Genomic DNA, 18,400 nt, shown 5'->3' with positions numbered 1-18,400 from the left:
AAGTGAGGATCAGGTGCTGAACAAGGAGCATCTGCTGCAGATAAAGGACACCAAGGTTTGGCTTCCCCTTGGGTTATGCCGTGGCGGAGATCTTTGTGGGCTGTACTCGGCCTTGTCTCAGGATGGTAAGTTGGTGGTTGAAGATATCCCTCTAGTGGTGTGGGGGCTGTGCTTAGGCAAAGTGGGTGGGGTTATAACCTTCCTGTTTGGCCCTGTCCGGGGTATCTTCGGATGGGGCCACAGTGTCTCCTGACCCCTCCTGTCTCAGCCTCCAGTATTTATGCTGCAGTACTTTGTGTCGGGGGGCTAGGGTCAGTTGTTATATCTGGAGTACTTCTCCTGTCTTATCCGGTGTCCTGTGTGTTTAAGTATGCTCTCTCTAATTCTCTCTTTCTCTCTCTCTCTCGGAGGACCTGAGCCCTAGGACCATGCCTCAGGACTACCTGGCATGATGACTCCGGACTACCTGGCATGATGACTCCTTGCTGTCCCCAGTCCACCTGGCCGTGCTGCTGCTCCAGTTTCAACGGTTCTGCCTGCGGCTATGGAACCCTGACCTGTTCACCGGACGTGCTACCTGTCCCAGACCTGCTGTTTTCAACTCTCTACAGACAGCAGGAGCGGTAGAGATACTCTTAATGATCGGCTATGAAAAGTCAACTGACATTTACTCCTGAGGTGCTGACTTGCTGCATCCTCGACAACTACTGTGATTATTATTATTTGACCATGCTGATCATTTATGAACATTTGAACGTCTTGGCCATGTTCTGTTATAATTTCCACCCCGCACAGCCAGAAGAGGGCTGGCCAACCCTCATAGCCTGGTTCCTCTCTAGGTTTCTTCCTAGGTTTTGGCCTTTCTAGGGAGTTTTTCCTAGCCACTGTGCTTCTACACCTTCATTGCTTGCTGTTTGGGGTTTTAGGCTGGGTTTCTGTACAGCACTTTGAGATATCAGCTGATGTAAGAAGGGTTTTGATTTGATTTTGCACACAGGATGCTACTCGTGTGGTGATGAATGTTGCGGGAAAAGCCAACAGCGAGCATGACATCGACATACATGGTGAGACCAGCATTAACATTAAATAGATGACATCGACATACATGGTGAGACCAGCATTAACATTAAATAGAAGACTATCCTCTATGAATCTGGACTACATGTCAGAAAGTAAAACTTCAAATCAGCTACACCTGCTAATCTTATCTATAGTATGACGTCTTCATTTGTTCAAGTTTATCTGCCATTTTGGTCCACATTCTGAACCTGATATATGATGTGTGTGTGTGTGTGTGCGTGTGTGTGTTGTCTCTGTGCCTCTGTGTGTTAATTTAAACTATGTGTTTTGTCCCTTGAGTCTGCCCCAGTACATGTGGTCAGAAACAGGTCCCAGAAAACTTGATTGTGGTGGTGAACAACTCTTTGGCTGTAACCTGTGAGGCTGTAACCCACACTCTTCCTGCTATCACCTAGCTGAAGGTTTGAAATACAGCAACGCAGGAGATGCGCAGCCGACACTTCAACCTCAACGTACTGGGTATGAACAGTACCACTACTCTCACTACATTACTGTCAGAGTGCTGCCAGAGCAGCTCTCTGATGCTGTTGAGTCTGAATGAATATGTGATCGAGCAGCTCGATTCAGTCCTATGTGCAAATTATTCAATGTTTTTTTTTAAAAATTGGATAAAAGTAGAGAATTGTTCACACAGCATAGTTCACACGCTCTTAAGAATTAGTCCCACTCACTATTTAAGGATTCACATTTGAGGCCATGTGCTAAACAGAGTGAGTAAGGTAGTGTAGTAAACAACCTAAGATTTCAAGACTAAAAGTGGTGGAAGTAGTAGCAAAAACACACTTTATCTAGTCGTGGACCTATATCCTAATCTGACTTTAGTGCAGGTCATGCTGTTCTTCACATTCTGTATACTTCTGGCCCTTCTTTGGACACTGTTAACTAACCTCCAGACGAGCTTCAATGCCATACAACTCTCCTTGAAGTGGATTATTTTGTTTAGATATGTAGCTAGCTAGCTAGTTAAACAGTTAACCTATTGGTGCTTTCAAGACAACTGGGAACTTGGAAATATACAAGGTCAAAACATGACATCAGTGATCCTCAGTTCGGAAAGTCGAAGTGCTAGAAAGAGGAAGGGAATTCCCGTGTTGGAATTCTGAGTTAGGTGACCGTTCAAACCGATTTTTCTCTGAGCTTGTTTTTTTCAGAGTTCCCAGTTGTCTTGAAAGCACTGAAGTTGGAAGGCAGAGATTTCCGAGTTCTGAGTTCCCAGTTGTTTTGAAATGGTCAATTATCCCAACCCATACTGATTGTCATAGCTAGCCACGATGCATGAATCTCCAGGTAGCTAAGCTAACCAACTATGTTCAATGTTAGCTAGATATCTAACATTAGGCTATAACTAGCAATGCAAATGTATTTCTGAGATGATCTGCTACACAGATCATACATGTAACGTTTGCTAGCAAGCCAGCAATGAAAATGACTTTCTGACCAAATTAGAAACGTATACTATATGAAAATGTAGCTAGCTAGACTCTTACCCATATACTGCACATGGATGAGTTCTTCTCCCTCTCTGTCATGGATGCCATGGTTGCCATTAGTTTGAAGTTGTAATCCGTAGACAGGTGTTTTATACAACAGCCTTCTGTGTGCTCTTTTTAAACCCCTCTGCATATTTGCAATCAAACACTAGAATATTTCTCCATCTCCTTAGCTATCATACTCTGCTTCCACCGGGCATCTCGGTCAACTTCTTCCATGACAAGAACACTGTTGATTGTCATTTCTTCGCCATCCTTTTCATCAGAAAACTCCACAATGTCTGGTTCAATGAAAATCTTTTTACCTAAATCAGGGATTTCCTCATCGTCTGATTCATGTTTAGAATCAGAGCAGTCAACATGGCACAATCATCTTCCAGATACTGGAGAGCAGTAGAAACACTTTTGCAGTTCTTCATGATATCTTTCAAAAAAGCAGAGGTGAAAGGATTATCTACACATACCGAACAGCTCATGTTATAGACAGAAGCATGCTACATGGCAGACCAATCCAAACTCATCTCTAACCATCTCCAGCCCATCCAATTTCTCAGACAATCAAGGCGAGGTGGAATGTTCCTTTTGTTATCTCATAGATATAGGACAGACACTTCAAAACCTTATTCCTTATGATTTATTATTTGACTGTCTTTTTTTGCCATTTATGAATGTATCAGGTATGAAGGCAAGACCCAGATGCAGACAATGTCGAATTAACAACGTTTTAATAATCCAACAGGGGCAGGCAAAAGACAGGTCAAGGCAGGCTGGGGTCAGTAAACAAGAGGTGGGGCAACGGTACTGGAAGGCAGGCAGGCTCAGCGTCAGGGTAGGCAGAGTGGTCAGGCAGCCAGGCTCAGAGTCAAGACAGGCAGGGGTCAAAACACTGGGAAAAGCAGGAGCTGAGACAAAAACGCTGGTTGACTTGACAAACAAGACGAACTGGCAACAGACAAACAGAGAACACAGGTATAAATACACAGGGGATAATGGGGAAGATGGGTAACACCTGGAGGGGGGTGGCGACAATTACAAAAACAGGTGAAACAGATAAAGGGGGCCACCTGGCGTCCTACCTGGGCAAATACTTTGTTGACAGGGGTGCCGGCAGTAGAAGTCGACAATGAGGGCTTGATCCAGGATAGTGGGGACCCAGCACCTCTCCTCTGGGCCATAACCCTCCCAGTCAACCAGGTACTGGAAACCACTTCCCCATGTTAGAACTCTCAGGAGGCATCTCACCGTGTACACCGGATGGCCATCGATGACACAGGGAGGAAGGGTGGGCCTGGAAACAGAAGAAAAATAGTTTAATAATAGACACATGGAAAGTGGGGGGAATATGGAGGGTAGGGGGTAACAAAAGACGAACAGAGTGGGGATAATGACTAGAGATGGGAAACAGGCTGATGAAACGGGGGGAAAGTTTACGGGACTCCACCCGGAGGGGCAGGTCCTGAGTGAAGAGCCATACCCTCTGCACAAGCCGATAGCGTAGAGCAGGGGTCCGGTGGCAATCCACTTGTCGCCTATACATGGAAGTGGTCTTCAGCAGAGCGGCCCGGGCTCTCTTCCAGGTACGGCGACAGCGACGGATGAACATCTGGGCAGAGGGATTGCTGACTTCCTCCTCTTGCTCGGGGAAGAGCAGAGGCTGATATCCCAAGGAGCACTCGAAGGGCGAGAGACCCGTGGCAGAGCAAGGAAGGGTGTTGCGGGTGTACTCAACCCATACCAGTTGCTGACTCCAGGTTGCAGGGTTGGCAGAGACTAGGCAGCGAAGAGTCGTCTCTAAGTCCTGATTGGCTCGCTCCGACTGGTCGTTGGACTGCCGCTGGAATCCGGAGGACAGACTGGCCGACCACACAATGAGCATGCACAACGCCTTCCAGAACCGGGATGAGAACTGAGGACCCCGGTCGAAGATCATGTCTGCCTGGATTCCATAGATCCGGAAGATGTCCTGCACCATAAGCTGGGCCGTCTCCTTGGCCGAGGGTAGTTTGTGGAGAGGAATGAAGTGGACGGCTTTGGAAAACCGGTCGACCACAGTCAGGATGGCAGTGTTGCCCTCAGACAGGGGGAGACCCGTGAAAAAATCCAGGTATATATGGGACCATGTATGGTGAGGGACAGGCAGTGGTTGGAGAAGATCAGACGGAGCTTGCCGAGGAGTCTTGTTCTGGGAGCTGACCAACAAGGGCAACATCTGGAACCGAAGTAGGCCACCAAAAGTGTTGTCGCACAAAGGCCAGGGTCCGACGGCAGCCCGGGTGACAGGCAAACCTGAACCGCGGAGTGGACAGCATTAGGCACTAACATCCGGTTATCTGGGCCCCCTCCCGGGTTTGGCTGGGACCGTTGCGCCTCCCAGACCTGTTTTCCTATACCACAGCTTAATGTCGTCGCCAGGCACGAGGTGGGAAGGATGGCCTCGGGCTCCTGGATGGTAACTGTGGCGTTAAAGCGGTGAGACAGGGCATCCGGCTTGAGGTCTCCATAGTCTTGGTCTCTGGCCCCGACAAGAGAGTACAGCCATCCCTGGGAGGTGTGGTGCTAGGGAGAAGGTCAATTCCGCAGTCATAGGGGTGGTGCGGCAGAAGGGAGGTTGCCCGGGACTTGCTGAACACCTCCCGATGGTCCTGGTACACTGTGGGAATGGCGGAGCGGCCCGAGGCAAATTATAAGCCCCCAGGAAGACGTCCCGAGGCAGATTGCGCCGACTTCAGACTACTGGGCGTGGCAGAACGGACTCAGGCCGTGATAGCACCTGTACACCAGTTGATGAGAGGATTATGTTGCTAGAGCCTGGAGAATCCCAAAACCTTGGGAATCTGGGGAGACTTGATGAGCAGGAATTGAATGGTCTCGCTGTGATTCCCTGACACGGGTAGGTTGATGGGAGTGGTGTTATGGGTGACCCGACCTATAGAGCGCCCGTCCAGCACTCTAACATCCATGGGACTGGAAAGGGGCTGAGTGGGGATGTTCAGCTCGAAAGCCAGTGTGGCGTCCAAAAAGCTCTCATCGGCCAAAGAGTCAATGAGGACCCAGAGAGATTGGACTGTTTTCCCCACAGCAGAATGACATGACAAGGGGTGCGAGTAAGAGAAGCAGAAACGTTCTCCATATGGCCCACCAGAGTACTTGCTCCTACCGGTGAGCCTAGTCTCAAAATGACCAAATGTCCCACAATACAAACAACTCCTTGTGTTAATTCTGTGTTGCCATTCCACTGGCGACAGCCCAGCTCTGCCTTGTTGCAGAGGCTCGGGAAACAGTGCCTCGTCCGTCTTCGACGGACCTTGAGGAAGGTTGGGAACACTCGGGTGCCGTTGGGGATTTCCGGGATGAGGTGGAATCAATGGACGTTCGAGCTAAATCGAATTTCCTCTCTTTCCGTCATTCCCGCAATCGCCCATCGATGCGGATAGTCAAAGAGAAAAGGGAGTCAAGATCCGTGGGTAACTCCCGAGCAGCAAGCTCGTCCTTAACCTCCTCCGAGACGTCGTGAAGGAACACGTTGAACAGTGCTTACTGGTCCATGCACTCTCCGCTGCCAACGTGCAGTCGGCCACCCTGCGGGCGTCTTGCCGTAGCTGGATTAGCTTCCGGGCAGCTTCTCTCCTAGATAACGTGGACGGCAGCCATGCTCAGCGTCAGGGACAATCACAAAACAGGTGAAACTGATCAGTGTGTGACAGAATGTGTTATTCAATGTGTTCCTATGGGCTATGGTAGTAAAGGCCAAATTCACAATAAAATGATGAAATTGAATTGTAATTGTTTATCTTCAAACAATGCCCCCCACATCCGCACAAAGACTTAGATTTGTAATAATGAATGACACAACCCCCCCGTCACTGAATTACTAAAATGTGTAACAGTGAGTTGACTCATGCTCTTGTGATGAGGTAGTCCTGTCTGCGACTTTAAAATCAGTCTCACCCTCGGTCCAAGAGGGACTTTCCTTATGGACTATTGGGTAAGATGTTGTTTCTTTCACTCAGAATCCCGGGGTTCAGCTCCCACAGTCACGATTCTTGACCTGTTCAGGGTGGACTTGTTTAGGGGAGGGTTGTACTGAAGCTGATACCTAATGGAAGTTGTACACACACAAATGACAATAGAGGTGTGGTCAGGTTCACTTTGAATGTTTATGCTGTATTGGGGCTTCATTAGGCCCCTGGAGTAAAGCATTCGTGCCTCGAACACCTTTAATTGGTAGAATTCCTTAGAGTTTTGTACGTCAGTCAGAGCACAGGTTGAGTTTTGCTGATGTAATATGAAATAACAATGTTCTAGATTAATGTGTGTGCGTGTGTGTTTATGTTTGTGTGTTCTTGTTTGACACCTTTAATTGGTAGAGTGGTATGTCATTATTTCAGAGCCTTGCATGTTAGTGCTAACAGGTCCCTCTGGAATCTGAGGCAATAACAAACTATACAGAAAATATGATTGCGTCAGAATACTGCAGGATGATGCCTGATAAATATTGTGTATCCCAATGATGTAACTGTCTCCCTCAACTTGAATAATTATTTCATGATTCAGGACATTTTGTCAAATGGAATGTTCCTGTGGCATGCCATTAGTGCATACAGCATAAAGAGATGCCATATTACAAAGTGCCCAACTGTCAATTTTCATGTGCACTGGCAAAATGCCATATGCCATGATGTGTTCTGTAGTTCAGCGGCCTTCTAGCCACCGCCGATCCACTTTTCATTTGTTTTGTCTATGTCTTACACACCTGGTTTCACTCACCCAATTACCTGTTTAGTATTTAACCCTCTGTTCCCCATGTTATGTTGTGAGTGATTGTTTGTTGAATTTGTGGTCTGTATTGTGGGCTTGGATGTATCTTTTATTTTGATGACTTTGAGTAATGTCACTTTTATTTACTCATCTCTTCTGTCCTGTGCCTGACTCCTCTGCACCAGGTACACATAGACCCTTACATGTCTTGACTAGTGGAAGTCTAACGAGCTTCAGTATTTTATTTTTATTTTACCAGGTAGGCAAGTTGAGAACAAGTTCTCATTTACAATTGCGACCTGGCCAAGATAAAGCAAAGCAGTTCGACAGATACAACGACACAGAGTTACACATGGAGTAAAACAAACATACAGTCAATAATACAGTATAAACAAGTCTATATACAATGTGAGCAAATGAGGTGAGAAGGGAGGTAAAGGCAAAAAAGGCCATGGTGGCAAAGTAAATACAATATAGCAAGTAAAACACTGGAATGGTAGTTTTGCACTGGAAGAATGTGCAAAGTAGAAATAAAAATAATGGGGTGCAAAGGAGCAAAATAAATAAATTAAATACAGTTGGGAAAGAGGTAGTTGTTTGGGCTAAATTATAGGTGGGCTATGTACAGGTGCAGTAATATGTAAGTAAGTATGAGATTTTGCATTTGAATGGCAGAGCTGGCTTTTAAGGCTAACATGATGCTCTACATTTTTCAAAAACACAACCCCTGTTTGGAGCTCCATCTAAATATTTGATTTCTTTGATAAGTGGTAAGTTGTCACCAGTTCCAAGCACCTTTATAGAACCTAAGGAAAAGGTCATTCATTGCGCCTTAAAGGTTCAATTAAAACCTTACGTTACGTTTATCCCTTTAACTGTCTCTTCTATTCCTATCACTAACAACTCAAATAGGAATTCCAAATAGTTTTTTTCTTCAAGTTGATGTTTATTTTGGAAATATCCAAACTCTATCAGGCAGTTGAGAAGCCAAAAGAGGGTAATTTTTTACTAATCTCAACAATAAGACAAACATTAATTTAAGTCTGCTTCAATGGCTTATTTACAGTAGGTAAGCATTGTTATGATGAAATAGGCCAACCCTTTATCCTCCAGAACATGTCTGACTGGTTGCCGGTGAGAGCAAGAGCCAAAAGTCTCTCCCAGACAGCTTCTGTTCTCTACCAGGACAAGTGGGAGGTTAATCAGAAAGAACCATAGTGCCTGGTTACCACCAACATGTTCCTGACCAGTGAACTTGACCACAAACAAGCCAATTACAGCTCTCCTCGTGGCAAGCAGCAACAATCAAACCATAAAAATCCAAAGTTTAAATTCTGTGAATGGGAAGAACACTTCCTAGGCTTATGTCCTGAGTTCATACAGCTCTCTGTGGAGAAGGTCAGGGATTGAATTTCAGTTAAAGGCCGCTGCTGGAGGTGGGGGCGAAAACACTCCAAAGGAATGCACCCTAAAAAAGACAAGCAACACCGGCAAGGAGTTACACCTCATAGTTCCACATGGAATCATACCGCAGGAGCACAGGAGCATCCTTATGATCAGAACCAACAAAGCCGAGATACCTTGACAACTCACCACGAGAGATGTTGAAAGTGGTCAGAGTCATCTTACATCATGGTGAGGAGACAATGGAGACATACCGTTCTTGATGATTGCTCTGAAAGTTCCATCAGTCTTCCTGCTGTTGCCTATTGCCTTGGGTTAGAGGGTGAACCATAGGTAATGAGCCTTTGCAGTATATGTCACAATATACAGTACTACAAGTGAGCAGAGCTTCTGTCACTCATCATATCCCCTGAAGTAGACAGTGGCACCGGTATCAAGTCCACAATGCTTTCACAGCGGACAGTCTCTGCTTCACCGAGCACACCTCCCCCTTTGACATGCTTCAGAGTAGGTACCCACACCTGAAGGAATTGCTGCTGCCACAGATCCACAGGGCACAGCCTCTATTAGGGTCTGACCATCCGCCCTGTTGGTCCCCATCAAGCCAGTCAGTACTGGCCCTCTGTGAGTCCATGTCGCTGTCCACATCGTGCTTGGTTGGGCTGTGCAAGGTTGTGCTGTGCAGGTCACACCCTAGTGTTCAACTGCTCCTATCAGCACAACGGTCAGATCTTGAATAATTGCCTACTACCATGACCAACCCGTGGCCCTTTCCTGCTCTGCATGCTCCTCTGGTTTAAACATGACACAGTGGCTTTAGGTGTCGATATCAAAATCATTTTTCACCAGGTGCAACTTCTCCCCTCCGACAAGTCACTCAGGTTAATTTGGACTGAAAAGCAGAGCCGAGCACCTATGAATGGCAGGTCTTACCATTCGTAATGATGTGTAGTACCTACTGCGCCATCTACGCCCTCCAGAAACATTCTCAGGACCACCATTCTGGCAATACGGATGTTCAATTTTAAAACATTTAATCATGAGCTATTTCTAAATGCTTTGGCTGCTGTACCTTGGGAGCTGATTCATGTAGAGGATGAACTAAATCACGCTACAGAATGTTTTATTGATTTGCTCACTGAGGTAATGGACCATCACGCCCCTGTAAGAAAGAGTACAGTTGGTGCTTGTCCATCTCCATGGATTGATGAACTCGGTGAGGCTTTTTCTCAAAGAAATATGGAAAAAGTCTTAGCAGCCAAGTCAAATTAGAAATTAATGAACAGAATATTACGTATTTACGCAGTTAAATTGAATCAAAAGAACAAAAAACATTATTTTACAACAATGCTTTTATTGATTGTAAAAATGATTCTAAAAAGGTATGGAACACAGTTAAGGGCTTACTTGGTACATCTATCTCAGGTTGACGGGAGAATAATAACAAAACCAGTTGATATTGCCAATCATTTTGCCGATTTTTTTTACACAGAAAATTAAATTACTGAGCAACAATGTAAACATACATTCTTCCAAACAAGCTATTGTTCAATGGATTGATGATCATATTATGAGCAACAAGATCTGCTCTTTTAGTCTGCAAACGGTGTCAGTGGAGGAGGTGTTAAACCTACTGAAGTCATTACCTGATGGTAATGTCACACCCTGACCTGAGTATTCTTTGTTTTCTTTATATATTTTGGTTAGGTCAGGGTGTGACGAGGGTAGTATGGGTGTTTTTGTCTCATCTAGGGGTTTTGTAGGTTTATGGGGTTGTTTACGTTCTAGGTGTTTATGTAGGTCTATGGTTGCCTACTTTGGTTCTCAATTAGAGGCAGGTGTTTATTGTTGTCCCTGATTGGGAACCATATTTAGGCAGCCATATTCCTTGGGTTATTTCATGGGTTATTGTCTATGGGATGTTGCATGTTTGCACTCAGTGTTAATAGCGGTCACGTTAGTTTTGTTGTTTTTTGTAAGTTTGTTTTAGTATTCTTTCGTCTTACATTAAAAGACGTATTCACATCACGCTGCGCTTTGGTCTCCTCACTACGACGATCATGACAGGTAAATCTACAGGTTATGGTCTTCTGGAAAATAAAAAAAAATAGCTTCGCTGTGCTGCTCTCCAGATTGCAGTTCCACTGAGATACATATTTAATTGGTCAATGGAAAAGGGAATGTTTGCAAATGTAGGGAAGCATGCGAAACTGTGTACTATTCCGAAAGACGGCAGGAGTAATGGGTTCTTTGCAAATAGTCAACCAATTAGTCTACTCCCTACACTCAGTAAGATATTGGAGGGTATTGTGAGTAGACAAATATGGGAGTACATGGAAAAGAATGATCTGATTACAGCCAATCAGCATGCTTATAGCAAAAACCAATCCACTACATTGGTTGATATTACTGACCAGTGGCTCAATGCTATGGATAATGGCAAGTTTGTAGGTGTACTATTTTTAGATTTCAGTGCAGCATTTGATTTAGTGGATCATGAAATAATTTTGACAAAATTGATGCATTATGGTTTTAAGGAGGTAGCATGTATTGGGTACAGTCATATCTAACTGACAGGAAACAGTCCACCTATATCAATGGTTCATTTTCTTCCCCTCATGTGTTAAACTGTGGAATACCGCAGGGCAGCTGCCTTGGGCCACTTCTTTATTTAATATATACCAACGACCTTCCCTATGCCTTAGCTGAAACTCAAGCTAATATATTTGCAGATGATACTACAATTGGTAAGTGTTCATATTTTTATTAAAACTGAACACTGAATAACAAAAAACAACACAGAGAATGAATGAAAACCGAAACAGTCCTGTCAGGTGCAGAAACACAAAACAGAAAATAACTACCCACAAAAACCCTGTGGGAAACAGTTACCTAAGTATGGTTCCCAATCAGAGACAACGATAGACTGCTGTCCCTGATTGAGAACCATACCCGGCCAAAACAAAGAAATAGAAACAGGAACATAGAATGCCCACCCAAATCACACCCTGACCAAACCACAATAGAGACATAAAAAGCTCTAAGGTCAGGGCGTGACAGCAAGACAATCAGTTCAACAGGTACAGCAAGCTTTACAAGGAGATTTGGAGAATATTAGGGAGTGGGTTTGCCAAAACAAACTTGTTTTAAACACCAAGAAAACCAAAGTTGGTCTGTTCCACTAGGAAAAGGCCAAAACAGCATGGGATAGTCGGCTGGCCCTCGCTACATATTCGTCGCCAGATCCACTGGCTCCAGGTCATCTACAAGTCCATGCTAGGTAAAGCTCCGCCTTATCTCAGTTCACTGGTCACGATGGCAACACCCATCCGTAGCACGCGCTCCAGCAGGTGTATCTCACTGATCATCCCTAAAGCCAACACCTCATTTGGCCGCCTTTCGTTACAGTACTCTGCTGCCTGTGACTGGAACGAACTGCAAAAATCGCTGAAGTTGGAGACTTTTATCTCCCTCACCAACTTCAAACATCAGCTATCCGAGCAGCTAACCGATCGCTGCAGCTGTACATAGTCTATTGGATAAATAGCCCACCCATTTTCACCTACCTCATTCCCATACTGTTTTTATACTGTTTTTATTTATTTACTTTTCTGCTCTTTTGCACACCAATATCTCTACCTGTACATGACCATCTGATCATTTATCACTCCAGTGTTAATCTGCAAAATTGTATTATTCGCCTACCTCCTCATGCCTTTTGCACACATTGTATATAGACTGCCCATTTTTTTCTACTGTGTTATTGACTTGTTAATTGTTTACTCCATGTGTAGCTCTGTGTTGTCTGTTCACACTGCTATGCTTTATCTTGGCCAGGTCGCAGTTGTAAATGAGAACTTGTTCTCAACTAGCCTACCTGGTTAAATAAAGGTGAAATAAAAAAAAAATTAAAAAAAATACAATTAAGTATGGAAGGAGTACAAATTAAAGAAGTGGCAGAAACCAAACTATTGGGAGTGCAGCTAGACAACTACTTATCATAGTCGTGTCAAATAAATAATTTACGTTAAAAAAAATATATTAAAACAGCATGCATAATCAGAAAGATGGATAAATATTTACCAGAAAAAAAATCTTCAGCAAATAACACAAGCATTAATTGAGAGTCAGGTGAACTACTGTTCGGTGGTCTGGGGAAATGCATCATCTAGTGAAGTTAGGAGACTGCAGAATGCACAGAACAAAGCAGCAAGGATTGTTTTAAGGTGGAGATATGGTTCTTCTGTTGCAGTCATGCGCAATGTTCTTGGTTGGTCATCAAATCGATAAGATAATTTTAAAAAACATGCTTATTTTTATTTCATAACATACATAATTTAAAACGGACAAGTTCTATTCACAACGGTATTCAGTTGGTAAGAGAGAGACATTCCGTAAATACTAGGAATAGAATGTCCACCATCTATGCCTTGTCCAGACAGAAAAGAGAAATAGGCAAAATAACATTTTGATTTAGAGCAATAAAGAAATTGAATAAATTAACTGAGAAAACCAGAAACCTTTCAATATATAAATGCAAACATTATTTTAAAACACAATACATAGAAATGTTGTGAGACTATAGTAGATGAAGAATATACATTTTTTTAGGTATTTATTGGGTCATTATGTTAGTATATTATGTATGTTTGTAATAGTGTGTTATATGTGGAAATCTGTTCGCATTATAAATTGTATTTTAATGTTTAAGGACTCTTGGAAGATTAGTCCCAACTAAAAGAGATCCAAATTAAATAAAAATCAGGAGTCAGTCGAGCCTTCTATGTTGACAACGGTCTCCAAAGTCTACCCACGAGGACCGAAGCAAAGTTGTTGGTGGACAGGCTGCGCTACTGCCTCTTTTCCGGGGGGTACGAGGTTAGGCAATGGGCCAATAACATACCTCTGTGGAACACCTTCCCCTAGAAGGTAGGTCAAAGAGCAGTGGGATATGGCTCTCCCAGACCACCATCGATCAACAATAACTAATTGTGGACCTGAGCTGGACCAGACACCCTCGGCTACGAACAAGGACCTGTCCAGAGAGAAGCCTTGAGGATAATTTACAGAGTGCTGGCCAGGCAATATGATCCCTTAGGCTACATCCTCCCTTTCATTACTCAGCTAAAGGTTCTTGTATAGAAACTCTGGATCAGTAGGAGGGGCTGTGATGACCACGTACTACCTGATGGGCAGATGGAAGACGTGTGCAAGTCTGTTCTCAGACCTCTCCACCATAACCATGCCCAGATGCTATGTGCCCTCAAAGGCAGACAACCAGATGGCAGAAAGGGAACTGCGCACTTTCTGTGACTCATCAGAGCAAGCCAATTTGGCTGTAGCTTATCTCTGTACCCAGGACTCCCAAGGCCACAACTGTCTCCAAACAGAGTCATCTCACTCTCTCACCTGAGTTCATCCTGGCTCCTGATGAAGAGGACCCGATTAGGCACCTTCCTGTAGTGTGTAAGCCAACTCCACCTTATCCTCCAGTGACAGGGGGGGGTCAGATCCTCATAGTGTTCCTACAGATGGCAATACTACCTCTGTAAGGAAGGATGCTGGAGAAGAGAAGCAGGTACAGGGAGTTGAAATTCAATTTGTAACGGACATGCAACAGGACAGGAACAGCGTCAAGAACTGGGTAACAAAAAGACAAACAACAATCAATGCAGCAGCGTGGAACAGAGCTGGGGACCTGACAAAATAGCCTTTCAGTGACCAAAACATCAACCATATTATATTTTCCCCATTAAAATGCTCAGTTAAGTAAATATACCTTTTCTCTCATCTCTAACTCTCAGTAAGGCTGAAGGTCAGGCTAGGTGGGCACAGCAACATTCAATCCTGTCATACATTACATCATGTTTTCACAAATGATTTGTTTATCCAACCATTTCATTTGTGTCTTCACGTATGTATGTTTTGTTATTGGTGGTGTGTGTGTGTGTGTGTGTGTGCAGAGACACTACAGGGAGGAGAGTATCTGTGTCACTTAGGGATAAATAGAGAGGCAGAGCTCAGAGTTTGTCAGAAGACTCACCTGACAGGGTCACACACAGGACCAAGCAGGCGAAGGACCTCAGCATTTTGACCCTTTATTACAAATGGAGAAACATGAAGATGTTCAATACTGTTTTCAAGACAGAAACTCTTCTTGCAGAAAGGCTTTGCTGTCGACATCTATCTACATAACACTGTACATCTTCTTCTCATTGATTTCAGCAGTTACAGTATTTTTTGAACGTACTGGTGATCATCTCCATCTCTCACTTCAAGCAGCTCCAGACTCCAACCAACCTGCTCATCCTCTCTCTGGCTGTGTCAGATCTCCTGGTGGGACTGATTGTGATACCAGTAGTGACTGTAGCAATTATGGAACCATGCTGGGGATTTGGGGAATATTTCTGTGTGTTTCAATTCTACATCTCTTGTTTGTGTACTTCTTTATCTCTGGGCAATTTGGTCTTGATATCTATTGACCGCTATGTTGCTGTGTGTGATCCCTTATTGTACCACTCTAAAATAACAATAACAAGAATGATGTGTTGTATATCCATTACCTGGTGTTATTGTATCATATACCGTGCTGCTATTATGAAAATCTCTGTGAAAGTACAAGTACCAAGTAGTTGTTTGAAAGAATGTTTTATTGTAGAAGGGTTAATCTGGGTTAATATAATTGACCTTGTATTTACAATGGTTGTCCCATGCTCTATTATTATAACACTTTATATGAAAATCTTTGCGGTGGCCAGATCACAGGCCAGAAAGGTATTTTCAAAAGAGACTGCCAGTGTGTCTGGTGTTAAAACTGTACAGGCAAATAAGTCTGAGAGAAAAGCAGCAAAAACTCTAGCTATTGTTGTTTTCACCTATCTAAGTTGTTGGATTCCTTTTTTCTTTTTTTATTTAGTCAATTTACATTCGTCATCACTTTTCTTTAGCTTTCTACCACTTTGTAACTCTTTAATTAATCCAATAATTTATGCTTTCTTTTATCCATGGTTCAAAGTGACAGCTAAACTTATTTTAACTCTGAAGTTAAGGCGTTCATAGTTCCTATGTTTTTATGCCTAACTTTGACAAACGTGTTTGATGTTGTGTTGTTATGCAATTGTTGTAAATGCTTATTTCACGTGTCAATACACTGACATTACTTATGTCATTGTTGTAATCATAGATAACATTCTGTTGATACAGAATGTTTGTCTGAATTGGATTGGAATTAATCAGACAAGGCATATGAATAGATCATCTTGTTTTATAAAAGACTTTGGTTGTATTTTCCAAATACCAAAGTCTGTGGTTGTTGCATGTTATTTAATGTGGACCCAGGAAGATTAGCTGATGCTTTTGCATTGGCTAGTGGGGATCCTAATTAATACCAAATGTACATTTTAAGGATGTCATGAGTAATTCAATTTACTTTCTAATATTCCCCCCTAGTGGCGCAATTGGGACACAACGCCTTCTACAAGTACATTAAAGTTGAAATGTACAATACCTCATGATATCAGATAACATCCAGATCTAACTAAATTGTGTAAAATGTCAGAATATGCAATTATGGGTAACACTTTATAATAACATTCAGTTATAAACCATTTGTAAGACATTTACAGTTTGATCACTATTTATTATTAAGCCCATATTTACTAAATGTTAATCACCTGGGTATTCTGACATTTATAAATTACTACTATATGCATTAATGATTAAACACAACAGAGGAGACCACAGTAGACACTTCAACATACTGGTTATGAACACTGCCATTACTCTCACTTACCAATACTTCTCTGTGTTGTCATCATAGATAGATGTGTTGTTGATACAAAATTATTAGGCTGGATTGGAATGGCTTGGAGAAGGCATAAGAAGTCATTTTGGGTTGTATATTCCAAATACCAAAGTCTGTGGTTGTTCCATGTTATTTAATGATACAGTAAATAGTATGTAATTATTCTTAAAGTACATTTAGAGGAAGTCATGAATCATTCTGTATATTGTCTAACATTACCCTCTAGTGGCTCAATTGGGACTCAATGCCATTAGCAAGTGTAGTGGATCTGAAATGTTCAATACTGCATATTCGATGACGTCCAAGTCTATCTCAATGGTGTATTGTGTAAGCAGTTGATGGTAAAATGCAAGAATATGCAGATAATTTGTAACACTTTATAATGTTCAGTAAAAAAACATTTGTAAGGCATTTAGTTTGCTCACCGTTTATTATCTCGCACACATTTGCTAAATGTTAATCACCTGGGTATTATGACATTTTTAAATTACTACTATATGCATGAATCATTAAACACAACAGTGCAGGAGACCACAGTAGACACTTCAACCTCAACATACTGGTTATGAACACTACCACTACTCTCACTACATCACTGCTGCCAGGTCAGGGGTCACACCAGAGCAGCTCTGTCAGAAGCTGTTTAGTGTGAATGAAAATAGTGATTGGGTAACACACTAAATAATTAATAATGGATAAGTAAATAGTTTATTCATCATTCATGTATCATTACGCCCACATTTGTTTTAGCAAGCTAGTTATTCCCACATTTATAAACAACTTCTTTAGTATGTAATAATGATTCATAAGATGTTTAATAAATATCCTTATAAACCATGTACTGATCATTAGTACAGTCATTTTGCAGTCCCTAATATAAAGTGAGGACTATTCATATTTTCTTAATACTTTATAAATGTTTGAACAGTGACCAGTGTAATTTATCTCAAAAACATTAGACATGCCTTTGGTAGACATGTCAGCAGTACCTGATGCTCCTTAAGGTTTCAAAATGACCCAGAACATATCAATGGTTAAACAATAAGCACACAACACAGAGGATGTTAAAGGAAACATTGAATATATTGGACATTTTATTCCACAACGGTCACGCTGTTGTAGTAGTGTGCTGTTGTAGTAGTGTGCTGTTGTAGTAGTGTGCTGTTGTAGTAGTGTGCTGTTGTAGTAGTGTGCTGTTGTAGTAGTGTGCTGTTGTAGTAGTGTGCTGTTGTTGTAGTGTGCTGTTGTAGTAGTGTGCTGTTGTAGTAGTGTGCTGTTGTAGTGTGCTGTTGTAGTAGTGTGCTGTTGTTGTAGTGTGCTGTTGTAGTAGTGTGCTGTTGTTGTAGTGTGCTGTTGTAGTAGTGTGCTGTTGTAGTAGTGTGCTGTTGTAGTGTGCTGAAGGAAGTAACGTGTTTTGTCTGAACATGACAACACTCTTGTTTGTTGGCAGTGACTACCAAGATCAAAGTGTGGACTGCAGTCACCCATAAGAGAAGTTCATAGACTGCTTACAGGGTAAGGGATCCAATATCTAAATACATAATTTAACTGAACATTACATTTAAAGGTTACCACCTTTAATACAATACAAGTGAAGTTTTGGCAAAGTGGGTGGGGTTATATCCTTCCTGTTTGGCCCTGTCCGGGGGTGTCCTCGGATGGGGCCACAGTGTCTCCTGACCCCTCCTGTCTCAGCCTCCAGTATTTATGCTGCAGTAGTTTATGTGTCGGGGGGCTAGGGTCAGTTTGTTATATCTGGAGTACTTCTCCTGTCCTATTCGGTGTCCTGTGTGAATCTAAGTGTGCGTTCTCTAATTCTCTCCTTCTCTCTTTCTTTCTCTCGGAGGACCTGAGCCCTAGGACC

General features: G+C 42.8%; 1 protein-coding gene across 1 annotated transcript; it reads left to right on the top strand.

Moving 5' to 3' along the window:
- Nucleotides 1-14,951: 14,951 nt before the first annotated feature.
- On the top strand, nucleotides 14,952-17,365 carry LOC115118955 (trace amine-associated receptor 13c-like; the record flags this gene model as incomplete). Its single annotated transcript, XM_029647680.2, has 1 exon — nucleotides 14,952-17,365. A coding segment is annotated over one exon (840 nt), but the record flags the coding sequence as incomplete, so codon positions are not given.
- Nucleotides 17,366-18,400: the final 1,035 nt, after the last annotated feature.

Source organism: Oncorhynchus nerka, linkage group LG1, assembly GCF_034236695.1.
Source record: "Oncorhynchus nerka isolate Pitt River linkage group LG1, Oner_Uvic_2.0, whole genome shotgun sequence".
Classification (NCBI taxonomy): domain Eukaryota; kingdom Metazoa; phylum Chordata; class Actinopteri; order Salmoniformes; family Salmonidae; genus Oncorhynchus; species Oncorhynchus nerka.
This window is presented reverse-complemented; position numbering and strand designations above follow the sequence as displayed.